At 40.9% G+C, this 20274-nt stretch overlaps 3 protein-coding genes across 12 annotated transcripts in view; 1 reads left to right on the plus strand and 2 right to left on the minus strand.

Annotated features, from left to right (window-relative positions):
- Positions 1–2694, minus strand: part of CHEK2 (checkpoint kinase 2) — a 21402-nt gene extending 18708 nt beyond the window's left edge. For 5 of the 7 annotated variants that reach the window (XR_011049200.1, XM_068412460.1, XM_068412461.1 and 2 more), the window contains exons 1-2: positions 1825–1898; positions 192–443 (exon numbers count right to left, since the gene is read on the minus strand). Coding sequence is in view for 6 of the 7 variants with exons in the window: in XM_068412460.1 (XP_068268561.1) it covers positions 192–438 (247 nt within the window). In the remaining variant the exon portion in view is untranslated. Of the gene's footprint in view, positions 1–191; positions 444–1104; positions 1497–1824; positions 1899–2645 lie in introns of those variants that run through there. The other 2 variants (XM_068412459.1, XM_068412457.1) reach the window with 2 other exon arrangements.
- Positions 1970–7505, plus strand: HSCB (HscB mitochondrial iron-sulfur cluster cochaperone). Its single transcript, XM_068412468.1, has 6 exons — positions 1970–2196; positions 2266–2362; positions 2885–2974; positions 3524–3668; positions 4549–4596; positions 5872–7505. The coding sequence occupies exons 1-6, from the start codon at positions 1970–1972 to the stop codon at positions 5961–5963; spliced, it is 699 nt and encodes a 232-aa protein (XP_068268569.1). The 3' UTR covers positions 5964–7505.
- Positions 2618–20184, minus strand: LOC137669960 (solute carrier family 2, facilitated glucose transporter member 11-like). 4 transcript variants are annotated; one of them, XM_068412467.1, is made up of 13 exons: positions 19851–20184; positions 19519–19613; positions 17462–17560; positions 15672–15832; positions 14959–15083; positions 14565–14694; positions 13180–13328; positions 10276–10463; positions 9661–9771; positions 9446–9547; positions 8785–8860; positions 8391–8518; positions 2618–2754 (listed from the first exon to the last, which is right to left on the minus strand). In XM_068412467.1, the coding sequence occupies exons 2-13, from the start codon at positions 19561–19563 to the stop codon at positions 2719–2721; spliced, it is 1350 nt and encodes a 449-aa protein (XP_068268568.1). In that variant the 5' UTR covers positions 19564–19613; positions 19851–20184; the 3' UTR covers positions 2618–2718. The 4 variants fall into 4 exon arrangements, with proteins under 4 accessions (XP_068268568.1, XP_068268565.1, XP_068268566.1 ...); XM_068412464.1 differs by lacking the exon at positions 2618–2754 and adding an exon at positions 6577–7413; XM_068412465.1 differs by lacking the exons at positions 2618–2754; positions 19519–19613 and adding an exon at positions 6577–7413.
- Between the last annotated feature and the right edge of the window lie 90 nt (positions 20185–20274).

A 20274-nucleotide genomic window follows, 5' to 3' on the forward strand; every position in this document is an offset into this window, starting at 1 on the left:
CGTGCATCTGGGTACTCAATATAAACACTGGGATGTAGCACAGAATACAAAATTATTGAAGTTGCAATCTTGTACTTAAATTTGCATGTATTTAATTTGAAAATGTAAAGACAATGCTCTCTGCCAAGCTGCTCAAAACTTTTCTGAGGTACTACAAATGAACCAAGAGACTTATCACAGTATGCACATACCACAATTGCTGAAACCTTTTCCAAGTGCAAAGAGTCGACCCCAAGGCTGAGGAACAAGCTCTTCAGATTCCTCCTCAGGGATTGATGGAAGCTCCTGAGTGGGAACAGTGTCCAAAGAACTGAGGGTCCCAGAACTTGAGGAAGACTGACTAGTACTCTGTGACCCACTGGAAGAGGAACTGGTACCACTCTGTGACTGTTGAGCACCTTGAGACTGCTGCGCTTCACTTCCAGTCTCTCGAGACATGTCGGCTTCAAAGAGAAATTTTAAAAAAACAGTTACTGCAGGAAAGTAAAACTGACAAACATTCACACACCACACTACTAACGTCCAAGTCTATTCCCAGTCTTCAAATAACTAAAACATTCAACCGAAGTGTGCATGTGTGGATTATATCTAAGTCCACAAGAATTTTGCAAACCATGATGTTTTTCCTTTCAAAAACGAAAGTGTGCTCCTTCTACTGGTTCTAAAACAACAGGTAAGTCTCATGCTCAGATTTTTACTTGAGCTCTTCAGGGCTCACGCTTTATTTCACAAACGCATGCGCAGCACTCTCTGACAAAGCATCCCCACGCAAAGCAGTAACCATTGCAGCTCCCCAAGCACAAAGGGAAAAACTGAAAAAGGAAAAATAAGAACTATAAAATGAAATACGCTTTCTTGATGCTGAAAGCACACAATAGATTTATCACACAGCAAGCCAATTCGGTGTTTTGGCTGAATATTCCTTTAATATAGGTTATAACTCATAATTTTTCACGTATCTCTTCCATGCAGGAATTTTATTTACAAGACAGGCGCACCTATGCATAATTAACGTACAAAACTCTGCCAGGCTCAAAGCCACACCACACCCCTAGCAGCTGCTATCAAAGACAGCAGCAAGAAAAGGCAACAAATGGCATCTACCTGCCCTGTTAAGCCAGGGGAACACACAGCGGTATCGCGATTTCCTCCCCGCTGAAGAAACAACAATCCACCGGCCACCTCGGCTGCAGCTGCCGTTCTCCAACAGCGTCTGTGTTCATCGCGCCAAGGGGCTGCGACAACGCCCGCGAGCCCGCCCCGGGACCACCGGCGCTTACCTGCGCGCTGCCCCGGCTCCCCGGGCTACCTTGTTGCTCAGGCCGGTCGCCACCCAGCTCAATGTACCATCCAGACTAATCTACGTCTCCTTACCAGTTCGCTACGTGTCATTATTAGCCAACACCGCAGCGCCCGGCTACTTTCTGTGTTGCTTTTTAGAGGCGCTCGGAAATACCGGCAAGGCCAGCAGGCTCCCACAGACGCGGCCGCTGCCGCTTCGCCGCCCACGGTACGGAGCTCCCGAAAGCCGCGACCGCTTCAGCCGGCCCGCCCCGCCCCGCCCCGCCCCGCCCCGCCCCGCCGGCACCGGGAGCCGCCCTCCGGGCTGGGCCTCAAACCACCTTCCCGCAGCGCCCCCTGCCGTCCCGCCCGAGCACTGCAGCCCCGTCTCCGGCGCACCGCGCGGCCGAGCGAGCTGCGCGGCCCTCCCGGGACAAGCAGCGGAGGCCGGCCCGTGGCGGCCGGGGCCCGCGGGGCGGGGGCGCCTGGGAGCGGGGCCGTGCCGGGCCCAGCAGCCGGGGGGGTGGGGGGGTTCGAACTCACGGGTGGCGGAGCCCACGCCGCTCGCTGCGCGGCCCCGCTGCCGCGTTGCTCAGCGCGCACGCGCCCCGCCGCTCCCCGCCGCCAACGGAGCCAATCAGGGCGCGGCCGCCCGCGCGGGGGCTGCCGGGAGCTGCAGTCCGCGGGGATGCAGGCGGCGCTGCGGCAGCGCCTGGGCAGGGCGCGCTGGGCGCTCCGCCTGGCCCCGGCGGCCCCGCGGCCGCGCTGCGTCGGGCCGGGCGCTGGCCCGGCGCTGCGGTGCTGGAGCTGCGGCAGCGCCCTCCCCGGCGCCGAGGGGCTGCCTCGCTTCTGCCCCGGTTGTCGGGCCCTGCAGCCGCCGGGGCCTCGGCCTGACCTCTTCCGCCTGATGGGCTGGTGAGTGCGGGTAGGGCGGCCGCGGGCTCGGCCGGCCGCGGGCCTCACGCCGCCTTCTGTCGCCCGCAGTGACCGCTCGTTCCGCATCGACGTGCAGCTGCTGCAGCGGCGGTTCCGGAGCCTGCAGCGCGCCGTTCACCCCGACCGCTTCGGCCGGAGGCCCCCGGTGAGCGCCGGGCGGGCGGGGGCGCCCGGTCTGCCCCCGGCGCGGCTTGCGCGGTTTCCCCGGGCGGGTGGGGATGGGTCTCGCCGCCGGCCCCGTCCCAGCGCCCCGTCCCGCGGCGCCCGGGCCTGGTGGCGGGGCTCGCAGGGCCCCGCGCAGGAAGAGCCGCCCCAGGCCGTGCCGTCCGTGGCGGGGCGAAGCAGAGCGCCGGGCCCCCCCCGCCCCCGGTTTGGGATTACGGGGACTCGCCGTTCCTGTGTGCTGGTGCTCAGAGATGTCTACTCACAGATCTGCGGCGGAGGATGACGATAAGGGGCTGCTGTGGTTCTCGAGTTCTCAGCTGCAGGAGATGACACGGTTTACAAGCGCAGATATACCCCTCTCCTGTTCGATCCCTGTTAAAAATCAGCTTTCAGTTTTACACGTGTATTGTTGCGGGAACGCTATTTCTCTGCACGTAACAAAGCGTAATGTATTTTGCCACTTGCTCTTAACTTGCTACTCTTACTTATTGTCCATTTGCAGAAAGAACAGTACTACTCTGAGCAACACTCTTCCCTGATTAACAAGGCCTACCAAACCCTCCTGAACCCTTTGAGCCGTGGCCTCTATCTAGTAAGGTGTCCATTATGTATTTCATCATTACTCCCATAATTAATCATAGCTGGCTGGGGCTGCTGGTGGTAATGTCATGAATCAGACCTCTCCATCATTAACATGCTAATTTGTGTTCCTCTGAAGAAGGGGATTACCAGGGATTGAAGGGAGACCAAAAACAAGCTTGTCTGAAAATTAATCAGCTTTTCCACTACTTTCTTTAATGTTTTTCTGATTATTACCATCTCATTTGTTCCTCACGTTACACCAACTTGTTTCCTGCATCACGCGTTGTGTTTGGCCATGGCTGTTCCTTTGAAATTTCAGTCAGGCCCTTGGCAGCCTTCAATACATTTTTTTGCTGTGGTTAACTGCTGATTTTTATGGTCTACCTACAGAGTTAATGTTAAGACTGACTCTGTTTATAAACATTTCATGGAATAAACCGTAAGTTTATCAGATACAAATCTGAGTGAGCCCTACTAAAAGGTTTAATATTCAAGAAAATAATTCACATTGAAATAGATGTAAGAATGTGTATTTCCAAGTTCCCATTTTCTTCACCAGCTGGAGCTGAATGGAGTAGAGCCGGCACAGGAGACAGACTCTGATGCAGACTCAGTGTTTCTCATGGAAATAATGGAAATTAATGAGAAATTAGCAGAGCCTAAAAATGAGGATATCCTTGAAGAAATCGAAACTTTAATCAAAGGTAGGTTATGATGTGAAGGTTTTGTACAGAAGTCATTTACTGTATCTTGTATAACGTGAGTCTCCCTGAAGGCTTTTTCAGTGTATTTCTTTTAGTATCTCTAACTTGCGTTAGTCTTGAATTGACTCGCTGCAAGAGCTTCCTCCCTGCCAAAAAACAATGTTCTCTTTACCAGTTTATGCCACCTCAACATCAAATCTGGCTTGAGAAAATCTGTAGAACAGTACCTATTCTGATGGCAAAATACGTGTTTATATTGTTTATAAAAAGGAACTTATTCATCCTTCAGCAGGTCAGGGCAAGTAGACTTTTAAAAGAACCACTCAAAATGAAGTTTAACAAAATGCTTGACTCACCACATTAAATAATTTCTTCATTTATACAGCCATTGTGTTTCTTTCACCTTCTTCAACTTAGCAACCAGTATATTAAGTGATTATTATCCTTATATAAGCAACTTTCTTGTTTATATTGTTGGTGATACCCAAAACATGGAGTTTATTGGTATATTTAATTCCTTGCAATAACAGTGGTGTGCTAAAAGCAATTAGAATAGCTAGAATAAAAACTAAGTAGAATAGAAGAAAATTAACTGTAGCAGGGTTAACTGATACACCAAAAGTAAGTTAGATTTCTGGGAAGTTAGAGACGATTTATTTGGATTGGAACTGCTGTCTGTAAACCTGTTTAAACAAATACATGTATCTGTTTGAAATTATAATATAAAAAAAATTTGACAGCAATATTATGGAAAGCTCTTTTAACTCCCAAAAGACTATGAGACTAGTAATTAAGTTTCCCACCACAGACAATGAGAATGCAGTGGTATTAAATATACTAAATATGTAACAAAATGTGAATGAAATAATTTGTTTTGCAGTTAAACAAGAAGAACTGACCAAAGAGGTGACTGCAGCTTTTGAAAGAGGTAGCTATTTCTATGAAGTATTTAGCTGCCATACATACCATTATAAATGCTTAAAAAAACCCACATTCTCTTATTGGCAAGTATTCCCTGAACTACAGAACAGAAATGCTGCATAAACGAGTGTTCTTTGTTTGGTATTTAGAATAAATACTTCCAAGCTGACCTTTCTGGTGATTGAGGAAATTCAGGACCTCACATTAAATTAAAAAAAAAAAAAAATCCAATACAAAAGTTCCAGTTAATTCAATTTGCATCAAAATTATCACTTTAAGTGGGAATGCAGATGCTAAGAATTTTTTGTTTGTTTGTTTCCCAGAACACTGGTAAGGACAGACTCTTTTCTTATCAAACTTACCACCTTTTCTGAGGTTTAAAACTTGAATTTGGGAGACCTTGCTCTCAGGCTTGAAGCTGTCGAGTAGCAGGTGCTGTTCTGTGCAGTGAATGTCAAGAGAGGAACAATCCTGCTGCTCACCACTGAAGCTGCATGGCAAGAGAAGACCTGATGCCCCATTGAGCCTCAGGTTTTAGGGACTCCCTATGCAAGAAGCAACAAAACTTTATTCTACAACCAGCTGATAGGCAGGAGCTTGAACCATTCCAGACTCGGTTCTTACTCTGGGAAGAAACCTTTACGTTTCTCCCCTGGGTCTTGGAACGCTTTTGTTCTTAGATTTACGTAGTAGTGTGTTGTAAAACTTCAAACGCAAAGTAGTGCTGGCTAGGCCTGCATGTGAAGAATTACAGCCTCATAACCTGTCACTCTGTACTGTGAGAGCTAAGCATTGTGTTGCATCTTTCCTCGTCAGTAGGTGATAAACTTTTCCCTCCAACTGTTTAATTAAGGAGAAATTATTTCACTATCAGTGTTGGAACTGACACTATCCGTACCAGACTCTTACAAATCTTTTGCACTTTTCAGTGATGGCAGTTGGTCTAATTACATTCATTAAAAAACAAAGTTTGTCTTGTCTATATACTTAAAATTCCCCAGTGGCTACATCAATACTATCGCCACTTTACAGAAACGTCATTCAAGGGTATTCATGTCACATTTCTTTTCTAAATTGTACATTTTTACATGTTTTGTGGAACACATCAGTTGAGGTGTTTCAAAACCATCTGAGATGAAAATAATAGGCAACAAGGTGTTAATAGTGTATGGGTTCTTACAACTACTGAAAACGGTTGCTGTCATTGAAATCTTGAGATTCATTTTGAAAATGAAAATTCATCCTTCCCTCTGTAAACTAGTAATGTTGTATTTCATTTCAGATGATCTTCAAGAAGCTAAGAAGCTTCTAGCCAAAATGAAATATTTTGCAAACTTAGAGGATAAACTAAAGAACAAGAAGATCCCTTCCTGACACTGCTCCCTCTACCATTAAGAGTTAATGTTATTTTCAATTAAACAGCTGATTTAGTTACCAAAATTAGAAAAATGGTGTTTGCTTTAATTCTGAGAGAAGGAAGATAAATGTAAAAGAAATCCAGTGCTTACTGTAGCACTTAAGTAACCGATAGAATCAGGAAATGCTTACACCCAGGAAAAGTTCTAATAGGTAAGGTAGAACTGCTGTCCTAGCAGTTACAGGTGTGGAAAGGGGTATCAGAGGCACACAAACACCATATGTAATTAAGATTTCTTACTTTTTGACTACTAAAATATGAAGACTTTCTTTTAAGTTGAGAAAGAGTCCTGGATGAAATGGTGGGAGATAAAGCAGAAAACTCATTCCATAGGTCCTTCAAGCGCTCTGCAGGCTCCTTGTGCATGTTCTATCAGACCATGTTGAAAAATCTTTAAAGGTGAAATGTATTTATTTCCTATTATCTGTCCTCTCTGCTACTTGGTGCTTTTTGCGATGTTGATCTCAGTCTGCCGAGAATTGACCATAAAAACTAGAAGAGGTTTTACGCCATTGCACAGTTTAAACTGTTAAAATGCTAGGTTAGGGCAAAAAAAAAAAAAACCCAAACTCAAACCCCAGAACCTGTTTTATTAGTACTGTTTGAGGAAACAAGTCTTTCTGATGAACTTTTATTACAAATAACAGTAATCCAGAGAGGTGCTGTACTTTCTTTGTACAGTTACAGTAGTAGACCTAGATGAGGAATGTCCTTAAATCTTTCAAAGAAGTTATTGGGGCAACGAAATACCCCAATTTATATATAAACTAGAATATTTCAAATACTGGTTTCTCAGTAGGTCACTTCTTGTTTGGGTTTTCCTGCCTCAGAATTATTTTATTCAGTAAAGCAATAACATATGCTTGATTACCCGAATCTGAAGAAAGGGCTTAGAAATAAAAGAAGAGCGACTGAATTATCTGAAGAAATCTGCCAGGGGGGAGGAATTCATTGAACACCCTCTCCTGGCATTTCTGTGTCCCTGCAACATCAAGTTGGATCTAAACATCGAGTCTTCTATGTATAATATACGTTTTTAATAGCATTTCAGAAAGATTAACTTGCCTTTAATTAAACTTCCTCTAAATATACAGGAGGATTTAATAAGCTACTTGTTCATGATATTACACTGCTAATTTAGAAGATGCTGTTCATAATTCTCATTAAAGCTCTGTTACAGCTGTGAAATCACACAGAATTTTTTTGAAATTCATCATGGAGTTGTCTTCTTTCATAGAGCTCTGTTTCCTTTTTTTTGGTATTTCTTCCAAAATTAAGCTTGTGAAATTCCTTTTTGATTTCCAGAAAAGATTTGTTTTTTGTCTCAGGAATTACAAGGAAGAGGAATGTAGCAACTAAGGAGCACTCCAGTAAGAACACCAGAAAACAATAGTGCTTCAGTCCATTCTGAAAATAAAATGTATTTGATTGCAACATATTTCAAATATAACAGTGGGTTTGGGAAAATAAAAAAGCTTTTTGTTTCCATTCATACCTAACATTGCTGCTCAGGTATTTTTAATAAGATGATGTTAAACCGATCCCTACTTTACATGTAACTTGTTTTGTTTGGGTTTTTTTATTTTTTTTTAGATAAATAATAGACTACCCAGTGCTGTGCAATACGCTTGGTAGTCTTTTATTTAAAAAAAAAAGAAGATAAACCATTTAAACACACACTAAACAATTCACAATGTAATGACAAGTCAGCATTTGCTACTTAGCTGTCACGTATTTTAAGGTTATATGATTTATCTTTTTCTGACTGTTTATTAATATTTTTCAATGACATTAAAAAACCCCAACTATCTTATTGAGAAGCCGAGTTCAACCACGAGGAAAGGACTGTCAAATAAAGATACCCTGCTGCATGCTGTTCCTGCATGTTTTGCTCTCAAGAATAAGTGGTAAAATTGAAAATACAAAGCTAGAAATGAAAGCCTAGAGTGTCTTTCCTAATAATCTTCCTGCTCACAGAACCCCTCTGTATGTAAGTTTAGTGAGCTCTCAGAGATGTGAACCACTAGTCCCAGGTATTACTTCTACTTTACTTTGACATAAAAGCACAAGGCACTATTAAGAAATGTGTTATTTGAATCTCAATATCTGATGAAGTTTTTCTAGTTTTGGTACCTTCTCAAATTTTTTAATCCGAACATGAAAACTGCCCCCACGCCTTTGAATTTTCATTTATCATGTTGTATTATTTTTTGCTGATATCTAAAAAATATTTTAAGAGGGACTGAATATAGTTGTACTCGTTTGAGGGGTAGTGTGCATCCTATATTTAAGTGTTACTGTGTAAGAAGCAGCAGTTTGATGGAACCTGAGAGAAGATTAAACGGGAGGTGAAGCAATTAGAAAAATGTGTTACGTATACTCACCACTATGAAGGGAAAGAGCATTCCAATTGTGAAGAAACTAATCCAACTCATAGCCCCTCCTATCATATAAGCAGCAGGACGTGAAGACTGTATAAATAATTCCGCAGTCAGGGTATTCGTTATGCCACCTGGGGGAATGAGTTTCAGAAACAGAACAGGTTTTTATGCTAAATGTCCATCTGCGGAATTTCCAATGCCAGAAAAATGGAGCTGCTCAGCCCCAGGCAATGGGACACTAAACTGTTCTGATGATGGGCTCACTTGCGTTCCTTAGCCCGAGCACCAGCAGCCTTACAGTAAATACTGTCTGGCTTACACAGCAGAGCTGCTGACGTTGCCCCCCGGCCCCAGACACGCATCTCGTCACTCTAAAACATTCATTACTGTGTAATACCTGGTCCCAACCCAAAGCTCAAGATGAAGGCAAATAGAGATGTCATGCTCAGGTAAGGCATCCATGAGTACAGTTCCTGGAACAGAAGAGAATGAGAAGGTTTAGTTCAGATTTTGATAATCCAGTTTTAAAGTTTGGCTTAACAGTTACATTTCCTTTTGCTGTTTTATTGCAACTAAGACCAACAGTCATTCAGGGCTGTTTACAGCTAATTTTTTTAGCAGTACTGCTTCAGAGAAATTAAATATTGTTCATTTAATAATTTTTACTAAATGGAGTCTAGTACTGTCGAGATTATAATTAGTCCTCCAAGGCTAAAAATTTACACCAATATTGAATATAAAAATTATGTGTTGTTAGTAGTTTAACACTTTGTTTGTTTATTTTGGTAATTTATACTGATCCCATGAGTTAGCTGTCATTAAGTACTTTGACAGCATGAACAGACTTCTCGTCAGATTACTTATGTTATACGTAAATTTCAATAGAGCATTCTCTTATTTTAGGGAAATGTGGCTGCAGAATTGATCAAATCTTTCAATTGCTGTCATTTTTTATGCTGCTGTTTAAACCTATGCAGCTCTTATCTTACAGCTTCTTTTGAGTGTCACAGATTTTCACTCATTATAGTCATATAATGAAATATGAGTCCTGTTTACACCTGGTAAGTCAGAGAGCACGTTAAAGCAATGCTCCAAAGCATCATAAGGAGATAACCCCCAATGATGAGGTATCTTCTTCCCACGTAGTCTATCAGCAAACCCTGTGGACAAGACGTAATCTTCTGTTACTATATCGATCTCATATTTACCAGTGGTGTTCTTCAAGAAGAATCCTTACTCTTTATGCTAGGAGTTAGAACAAACTGTTACTTACGCAGGTGAGCGCCGTGAGGCATTCACAAGCTCCAGTGCCGAGTGTCACATATGGGATTTTTTCTGCTGAAATCCCAGCTTGCTCAAAAATGTAAGTTGCATAGAAATAAATCTACAACAGAAAAAAAAAAATAACGGGGCATTCGCGGTAGTTAAATTGTCAGCTAGAAACAAAGTCAAGTTCATACTAAACATACAGCTCAATGTATTTTATATTGAGAGTTATTAATTTGATGTGAATAGCAAGAAGAATCTGTTAAATTCCTGTCTAGCTAAATATATTGCTATCATAAAAGCAAATATAATCATTTAACTTACTGAATATACTTCACATTCTCAAACCAGACACAATGGGATAAGCTGATCCACATTTATTTACTTTTTCAGAAAATGTAAACACAAGTATTAAGTCATTCTTTAAAGAAATTTACATACCAGAAACACAGAAATGAAAAAAATTGAAAAAAAAAAAAGAGAAACGGAAATAATACAAAGATATTCTTTCCCACTTATCCCATTTCTCTTGAGCTTCTCTGTGTGGATCCTTCATGTTAATAGAAGGTTGAAAACCAGATGGAAATTAATTATTTAAGCTGTTTGATGTATGAAATCTTACAGCATTTATCCCACTGAGCTGTTGGCCCATAGTCATCACAATCACAGTAATGAGCTGCCATCTCACACCACGATCAGTGAATAATTGCCAGGGCTTCTTGGGTTTCTCCCCATCTAGGGCAAAACATTCCCGCTGTATGTCTTCCATCTCCCTTCGATACTCCGAAGAACCATGAAATCGCTTCAACGCTAAAAAAGAAGAAAATAAATTCTCTTATGTTTACCTATTGGCCACAACTTCTGGAAAATCATCGCTTTCCATCATGACCTAGTTTTTGCTAGAATATGAAGACTTTCTGCTTTAGGAAGCTGGGAAAAAAAGTAGTTTGCTTTGTGGCTTCTTTTTGCTAGTTGGTTTTCCAACATTTTTTGCTGTGGTGGATTTGGAGATTTCAGTGGCATTACTTTGCCTTTTTTTAGAGGAATATCTGCCTTTGAAAGATTCACCAAGCATAATATTTTGAAGTGGTTTATATCTGAACCACAGACCTCCAAACAGTCTTTTCATTAAAGGACATTCTAACCAGTCTGAAGTCTTTTGCTTAAATCCTAGGCAGATATTAAGTCTTTTATTATGTCCCTGTCTTTAATTTTGCCACTGGAACACATTTAATGAACTGGAGTAAAGATGATAAGTAATTCTTCTAAGGCAAGTATTATCAGAAGTCATTTGGATGCAAGACTGAAATCTTTACTAATGGTCCTAAAACCTAGGACCATTTAGTTAGGAAAATTTAGTTTCTCTAAAATCTTCAAGATTAAATATATCATAAGTGACAATTTGTTTATTTAAGGGCAACAGTAGAACTTTGGATGATCCGGAAAGCAAACTTTCCAATGCTACTGTTATCAGTTACAGCGTAACCAGCTTGAAGGTCTAGCCACTCTTCAGTATCAGTTCAGAAGCAACCACAGTTCTTGGAAAAAAACAATCCATGATTATGTTATTTAAAAAAAAAAAATGAGAGGGAAAGACTTGAATATGATATGGAGATTGCTAGCTTCACTTACATTTTAAAAATTACATTTAATGAAGTCCAAACTAGATCATAATCCAAAAGGGACATTACAGTCATCTTGTCCACGACTTCCAAATTAGAATTAACTCTAAGTCATTTGTAGTTACTGTGCTTTTGCAGTTGTGATAGTCTAGATAGAGTATTTTTGGGCAAGGTAAGCAGAGAGAGAGACATTTTTATTAGATCAGCTGAAAAACTCAGGGCGCGGAGGAGACAGGCCTGCAGGCACAGATGGCTTTATCTAAAAACATAACGTTTTTATCTGCTTGTTTTTTAATTACCCAGTATAATACAAGATTTCACCTCTCTCTGTGAACCCTGCCTCTTTTGTAATTCCTAACAAATTTTAAGTTGGCCTAAAGGCTTCCATGAATTAAGCCTCTTTAACTTCCTTTGTTGAAGATCTTTCCACAAGATACACTGTTCTATCTACGAATACCTTTTCTAGAGAGGTAAGAATTCATATGCTCATCAACAGCACTTCAAAAGAATTAACAGAAGAAAAGCAAAAGAAGAAATGTTTTTCCTTTATTTATGCATACAATGAAAATTAAATTAAATACAACCCTGTCAAATGCTAACAAGGTAAACTTCCCTTGTTCATTTCTCTTATTTATTTAGCATTTTAAACGGAAGATTCAGGGATCACAAGTGTCATTTTATGTCACTCTGAACTACATCAGTATTATCATGCCAGGCAGAAGCAGAAACACTGAACACATTTCTGAAAAGTACGTGATGGAGTACTTTATTGTCCAGATTTGTACACTGGGATCTCTTTTAAGTTTTTCTGTCCTCTCGATTTTATTACTTTATTATTATTTTAGAGAGGGTCTTTTCACATTTATTTAGCAGACCTTCAAACTGAATTAATTAATCAGACCTGCTTACTTATAGTGACTAATACTTTACTCTTTGTAGTGTTATTCCACCAGGTCTCTATGGGAAGTAAAATACTATCCACGGTATGTCAGGATACAGATGGCTACCCTAGTGTCTCTTTTTCGCATTCTATTGTGAAAAAAAAAAATCTCTTGTGAAATTTAGTTTCTTCCTGCAGCATAAAGAGAACTGTGTAATTTCAGGATAAAGAAAATCACAACTAATCTGAATTTTTGTCTTTCAAATTCTCCTCGAAGTATGTGGGCTTCACTTGCTCATTTATGCAGTAGTGCACAGCTATCACATTACAGTTATTTCTTGAGTAGGGTTTGAATAAAAGGAGAATAATCATAGATCTCTCAAAGATTAAATAAAGTGAAAAGTTTAAGCTGTCATAGTTCTCCCACATAATATAACAGGGGGGAAAAAAAGGTCTTTAAAAGATAACTAAATGAAAATGGAGGATAAGGAGTTTTCTGCTCAAATAGCCAATGAATCACTTTTTTAACATCACCTCTTTTTCAGTAAAAAGCTCTCTAATTTTTCAGCTACTTATGCTGTCTCCTTTTTATTATATTATTTTTGATTACTTTTACAGGAGAATTACAACAGTATCACTGAATGGAAGAAAATATCTGAGGTAACTGCTATTTATCTGTGACATGACCTGAGAAATGAACAATCCAGTGAGAGGTTAAGTAGTTCAGGTATGTTACTTCATCCAAGAGAAAAATTATTAAACCTTTAGAGATTTCATTAGAGAGCAACAAAACGTGGACATATATTTGAAATGAGATAATGAAGTTTTGCTCACAATCCATTACAGACTCCTGAGTTCCACAATCCCTTTTTCCATGTAAGCTCACTGGAGGAGAAACATGGGCCAAAAAGCACTCGGTGATACAACTGTGCTGTGCTGATAAAGAGAAAAGGAGACTCTGGAACCCAATATACTCATTTTACCCTTTTGAAGATACAGAGAAACTAGAAATGCTCTAAGTTACCTTTGGCACAGCTCAGCTCATCACCTCTGTCAATAAGAAGATATCTGGGACTTTCAGGAAACCATGGCAGGAATAAAAGTTGGGCAAATGCTGGGAAACAGCTGCTGGAGAGCAACAGAGGCCAATACGTTTCTCCACCTAATAATTCCCTTGGAGAGGTGTGGAAAAAGAAGGAGAAAAACACAAGTAATTAGTTATTGGTGACTATTCAGAAGACTTTTGGGAGCAAGATGTTTGTCCTTTGACAAAAATTCCCTTGTAACCAGTTACCTACGTCTTGTGAACCTCAGCAGAAAGAGGTTGGAAAAATATTTTCCAGCCACGCTGAAATCAGGTTTCACTGAAGAAGAGATGAGCAACGCTACTTTACTGCTGCTTATTGCTGTGTTGGTCCTAAGCATTATTTTCAGGTTTGCCAAAGCAGTGTTTTCTAGCAATGTGGGAAGGTAACAGCACACAGACTTCACCTTAAGGTCGGCAGCAGCATTTCCATCTGCTTTTGAGAATAACACAATAATTTAGGATAGAAAGGAACACAGAAAGTCATCTGATCCTACCTCCCATTCAAAGTTCATCTAATGAGAAGGTGTATTACATAGAAAGGAATCACTAAAATTGGTATAGTTAGAATTGGCAGGATGATGTGTTGTGGGCAATGTAAACTTGTTAAAACAGAAAGTGTGTTGCATTTTAAATACTGACCCTAGATTATGCAGTCTGAAGTTCATAATCTACTTTATTTTGTAGTACTTCACACCTAAAGTATCTAGCAAAATCAGTTACTTCAGAAGCTAGAAATAAGAAAAAAGAAAGAGAAGTCTAAGTATTTTTGGTAGAGTGTCAAAGGAAAAACAGCTAATGTGCTGTTACTCAGGGCACTAGCAGTGGAAAGCTTCTAGCAGACTTTATGAAAGAAGCTTTTCATCTTGAGGTTGTGCAGTCTCTGTTCTTGGAACTTTTTAAGATCCAACTGGATAAGGTCCCTTGCAACTTCATCTGATCTCACATGGGACAAAACCAGCAGTAGTGCTACAATACAGAAATTATGAGCCCTTTGCTCTCAAGTCCTGTCTTATGAACATCCACTGTCTCCAGCAAGAAACTGGCAGAAAATATGAACTCAGCGTAAATGTACCTGTTTTACTGATGCTGTTCTGGCTGACCCATCTAAACTGAGAATACTTCCCTGGGGAGATAGTACAAATGGTTTGCAGTTGTAGGATTAAGGTGACAAAAGCAGCGTTTTCTTCTTACAGGTAGACCTTCTGTGTGAAGTTGATTCACTAATGCTACAATAGCCACAATTAGTGTTTTGCAGGGAGCTGCAGGGAATTGAATTCTTTACATGCAAGTCACACAAGGCAGGAAAAAAATGCATTTCTAACCTCAAACCAATTATTTGTCCTGTCAGAATCCCCCCAGTCAGAAAAATGGAACTCCCCATGGCCATGCCACCTCTAAGATGTTTTGGGGCAACCTCCCCAATATACTGAGGCTGCACACAGAGCCCAATACCTGCAAGTAAACGGAAAAAAAAAAAAAATCCTATTAGCAGATTTTGCTTTAAAAAGAGTTAATGAACCAAAACATGTAGGAAACCAGACTTAGTTAATTTCTCTATTAATTTAGCTGCCTTCAGATTCCAAGTTAGACTACAGAACATTTTTGTCATCATATCTACAAAGCAGCGTACAAACACATAATACCTAAAGAATCAGCAGTAACAATCATTTATCATTCACCATAGTTTATTGAAAGTAGCAATAGGATATAATTCACCTGAATTTATGCCAATCAAAAATCTTCCAGCAATCAGTAACTCAAACAATCCTGTAGGAAAACTGATCCCCATTAAAATGGAGGCCAGTATTGCTATGACATTATTCATCAAAAGAGCTCCTTTCCTGAAGAGGAGAAATAAAAAAAACATTAAGGAAATCTGCAATAACATGTTTTTTTAAAGTTTTTCTTTCTTTTTATACTGAAGAAACATGCTATTCACTGGAAATCCAGATATCTGATAGAACTATTCACTCATATTTAAAAAAAAAAGTCTAAATGTAAGGATAATGCATAAATATGACAGAAATGCCTGACAAGGTAGGAGTGGGGTTTTGTTCATTTGTGCTGTATCTATACAGAATGTGCATGAAATCTTACAGATTATGCAACATGTCCATACTGGCATGAAGGCTGCAAATGTGTATGGGGAGCCTGGGTTTCCTACCATACAGTATGTGCATACTCCTACCTAGATTTCAATAAATGTAATGGAAAGACTAGACTGGAAGGCTATAATTCAGGGCTCATCTGTTACAGTCACATTGGAACAAACTGTAAAATTTACTAGAAAACTCTGCTTTGAAGTGAAAAACATTTATAGTCACCTACGATACATTTTCTCCCGCTCTTTTTCCACTTATTTACTTTATATTCCAGTGAGCAAGCAGGAAAGGAAAACATGCTGCTATACGCCTGCTGCTGTAACTCACCTGCCTAGCTGAATTGCCATGCTGCCTCCAATAAGGGCTCCACACAGACCTCCAAGTGAAAATATAGAAGCAATGACAGACCAAAGAAAAGTCAGCAAATCTGGATTTAGTTCCTTGTGATAACGACTAGTCCAGGTTTCATTTAAGAACCTGTGTATATGCTGCAGTAGAAAAGAATGAAGAATATGTAGCATTATGTGTAGCCCTACAGCGTAGCACTATAAACAACTTGTACCTCAATCCTGAAAACCAATTCTGGGAGCTAACAAGAGATACCCTTAGTTGTATTATATTAAAAACACCGATGACTCGCAGAATCTTCCTTGACCACAGTACCATTTCCTACTCCCCATACATCTCAAAAGTTGCTGAGCAGCTTTGCTTTTGTACCCTGCCTCAGGAGAGGCTGTATTCCACTAGAGGAGAAACAACCTTTCCATATACTGCTACAAAAGAGCTCTGAGGTCCTTCTGAATGAAGGGGGGTCAGGGTGGATAGGTAGGCGCTACTGGTTTTTAGGAACATCTCAGAGCACAGAGGTCTCATGTAACCCAACAAATTTTACTGTCGGGAGACTCACTCTGATACTCAGTTTAAATCTTCCTGCCTTAGTGTAATCCAACAATTCATAGTAAAATCCCTTTCTGCAACTCTAACATTCCTCCGCCTTTCTTACAGTGTTCATGTGTCAGAACTTCTAAATTGTTATTCCACATGCTTGGTTTTCTAAAATTTGTCTTAGAAACTCTTGAACTGACATGTATCTGTAATCAGAGGCTCCTGTTCTTAGCCAGCAAATAAAGATTTAAGAGAAGAACAAACTTCCTGGACTCTGTTTCCAGCATGTTACGTGTTCTTTCACAAACAGCTGATTTTAACCTTTATAAAACACATACAATGTTGTTGCAAAATCAGTCTTCTACAGTTTCACAAGAAAATAAATCAGCTGACAGCAGAAAATCATACCCATCAGCTTCACAAGACTGTTTGCTCAGATCCTCAAGTCATACACAAAATACGCAGAATCCTCATGGCAATGGGCGCAAAAGTAACAAGTAGGTGAAAATACCTACAAGATACTCAGACACTACAGACACAACATTTTGGCTCTTTAAGAAGATCTTTCTCAGTAAGCTGCCTTATGACAGACAACCGTAACTATCCTTTCTCTCTGTTATCCAGTGACAGGACGCACAGGAATGGTTCAAAGCTGCGTCAGGGGAGGTTTAAACTTGACGTTAGGAGAAATGGTAGTGACATTTTACAGAAAGGGCGGTCAAATACTGGAATAGGTTTCCTAGAGAGGTGGTCAATGCCCCAAGCCTGCCAGTGTTTAGGAGGCATTTGGACAATGCCCTTAATAACATGCTTTAACATTTGGTCAGCCCTGAAGTGGTCAGGCAGTTGGACCAGATGATTGTTGTAGGTTCCTTCTAACTGAAAATGTTCTGTTCTATTCTGTTTTTAATGTTCTGGGCTATTCTGTCAAAAGTATAACTGGAAGATGTTACTTATTCATTGAATTAATCCTTCTAAAACAGACTTTAACAGAGGTATTTATGTGGCATATCTAGCACTTTTATCTGACACAGAATACCTCTGATGGGAGGTACTCACAAACAAATCCACATGAAACCATTTTGGAAATCAACAAGAATTCTTCATACGAGAGGAAGCCTGCCTTGGTTCCCACTGTGATTGCAGTAAAAGTGCATTTGACCTCTCGGCCAGTTAGACAGGATACCTCCATTACCGTAAAACAACCCTATGAACAAGAGACGATATTTTACCTGGGTAGGCGCATTGATAATGGAAACATTATACCCATACTGAAAGGTCCCTCCAATTCCAACAGCACAAACAGCCAGAAACAAGGTCCAGCTGGGGAACTAGAGAACAGAAGAGAGTAACAGGCATGACAAGAGATAGGGCCTTGAACTCACATGCATATAACATCCAGGAGAAAAGCACAGTGAAACATATCATGTATTTAATTTTGAACAGTGAAAGTATTTTTTTAGAAAACTACATAAGCTCTCAAACACCTGCAGCAGGAGAAACATTTCACGCTGACTTTGGCCATGACGACTAACGTCTTGCAGAGATGCAACAATTACAAGTATCCAGATTAAGTGTAGGCCACACAACCACTGCACTGCTGACAGCACATTTACTGAACTGTGTAAATGCTTTCTGCATGAACCATACTGCTCATGGTGTCTATTTTTTATGAAAGAATGTTAGGACTGTTTATGTTTGGTGTTAGAGGCACGATGACTTAGTATAAGAATTAACCAAGTCCCAAGTTCTATGACTCACATTTCATCTCAGATGTGAGAAACAACAATACTTTATTTCCCTCAGCAAGCCACTAAGTTGATTACTGGATGTCTGCAAGTTAGCAGGTGCTAAACCTTAATATCTTAAATCACAACATGTTGTTCACTGATAACAGTATTCAATCTAAAGTTTATTAGCCTGTATTTTTTAATTTTTCGATATTGTTTACCTAGTTACATTCCTAAATCAATATTTAGGAACTAAAATTAATAGATTCACAGACTCATAGGTTTTAAGGTCAACAGAAACCACTATTATGATACATTCTAATCTCAATAGAGTCTAATTGGTCATAAAACATTATACTTTGGATGAGGCCTCTGGGTCAGAGAAGATCTCTAGAGGTTTTTACAGAGGCTGGCTTTCTGATGTGATGCTTCTTGACTCTACTTTTTATTGAATACGATAGTACTAAAAATAACACCCAGTTCAAATGTTTAACAACCCTTTCGTTAAAAATTAGGTCCTAATTTCATCTCATAGTATCTTTTTGTCTAACTTCAGCTGGACACAACAATGCCTCCTATATTAAAGGCACTTCTGTGATCAAATTTCCTCTTCCTTCATAGATAAAGACTGTACATAATTTTTTTATATAAGCTTGTACTCCCTGAATTTCTCATTGTAAGGTACGTAGACCAGTTCTTCATCATTCTCATTCTTGGTCCAGTTCCCAGAAATGCTGAGTTATTCCAGATACTATACTGTATTCTGAAAGAGCCGTGTCCTTCCTGAAGATAATTCATCAAAACTTCCTTGATTCAGGACTAAAATTCAGAAATAGTTGAAACTGATCTTATTAAAGTAAAATTGAATTAGTGTTTCCTTACAGTTCCCTGAGAATAAAAAAGTGTTTCTCTGAATGACAACCAAAGCAATGAATTAAGAATAATAAATAAGGGCTGCAGCAAGTACAGCAGAAAAAATAAAACTAGAGGTGGTAAATATAGGCACTGCACACTCAGACCTTTCTGTGAACCAAATACTGTCAAGGTATTTTGTGTGTATCATGGGTACAATGTGGAATCTAGAAGAGACAGAAAACAAACTAACAAAAAACCCCAGAATCATTAACATACATCACATAACTTACGTTTCCGTTCTTCCTGCCCAAATCAGTCTGCTCATTACACTAACTTGTTGTGTCACACTTGAGTTTGGGCCCCGATTTCTTAGAGCGTGGACAACAGCCTTATCTGTTCTGTAAGCTACTTAACTCCTGACAGTTTTATAAGCCCTTTTGCCTCATTTCAGAAACATGCCACAAACAAAATTCAATTTACATTCAGTGTAAAACATAAGAATCAGAAAAGATGCTTTTACAGCTTCCATTTTACAACACAGCTAGGTGTCTAAGGAAAATACAAAACTTTACAAGCCCGATCATCTAATGTTTTTTTATTTAAAAGTAAACATGAAACTATCAGAGAATTTTGCATCCGTGCATTGTTAAAGCTACAAACTCTCTGCAGGATCTATCTTCAGAGGCCAAGACAGTTCTGCTTACCTTGCTGTGCGTGCTAGACCCTCTCAGCAGGGGCTGGTACTCCATTCTTAGTATGGGCTGAATTTTATTTCCTTTTCAAAATTTAGTAAACTACACTACAGGAATAAAAGGTGCCAAAGAAATTAAGTTACTATTGTATTAAAACACAGATTTTTGCCTTCCATCTCTAGGCATTTGGATTCTTCTCAATGGTTCACGACTTTTTCATGACAGAAATGTCCAACTTTCACAAAGCCTTACAGCAGCTACAGAGAGTTCTCCCACGTTTAACACCACAGCACATGCACCTTCTTCACCCCCCGCCCGCTCCCGCTGCCAGCCAGGGCCCTTACCTTGCGCTCCGGTGTCATACCTCCGCGCGGCTCACGGCCGCAGCGCTCGCTCGCTGCCTCCCCACGGCTACAGCCCACGGAGCGGGGCAGGGCGGCGGGCCGAGCGCCTCATCTGACTGGGATTTGGCTGCCCCGCGGGCGGCCCGCCCCGGCCCGGCGGTGCTGGCTGCCGGCCACGGGGGTTAGCCCAGGCCGCAGACAAAAGCGGGTCTGTCTCGACGCTCCCTGGGGAGCCGGGGCTTTGCCGCCGCCGGGGCGGGCAGGCGCCTCCCGCTCCTGCAGGGACGGCCGAGCCCTGCCCCATGGCCGCCACGGCACGGCCGCGCCGGCTTCACGCCCCGCGGGCCGCCGCCGCCCAGGACTACAGCTCCCGCCGCGCCCCGCGGGCCGCCGCCGCCCGGGACTACAGCTCCCGCCGCGCCCC

This window comes from Nyctibius grandis, chromosome 14 (assembly GCF_013368605.1).
Source record: "Nyctibius grandis isolate bNycGra1 chromosome 14, bNycGra1.pri, whole genome shotgun sequence".
Taxonomy (NCBI): domain Eukaryota; kingdom Metazoa; phylum Chordata; class Aves; order Nyctibiiformes; family Nyctibiidae; genus Nyctibius; species Nyctibius grandis.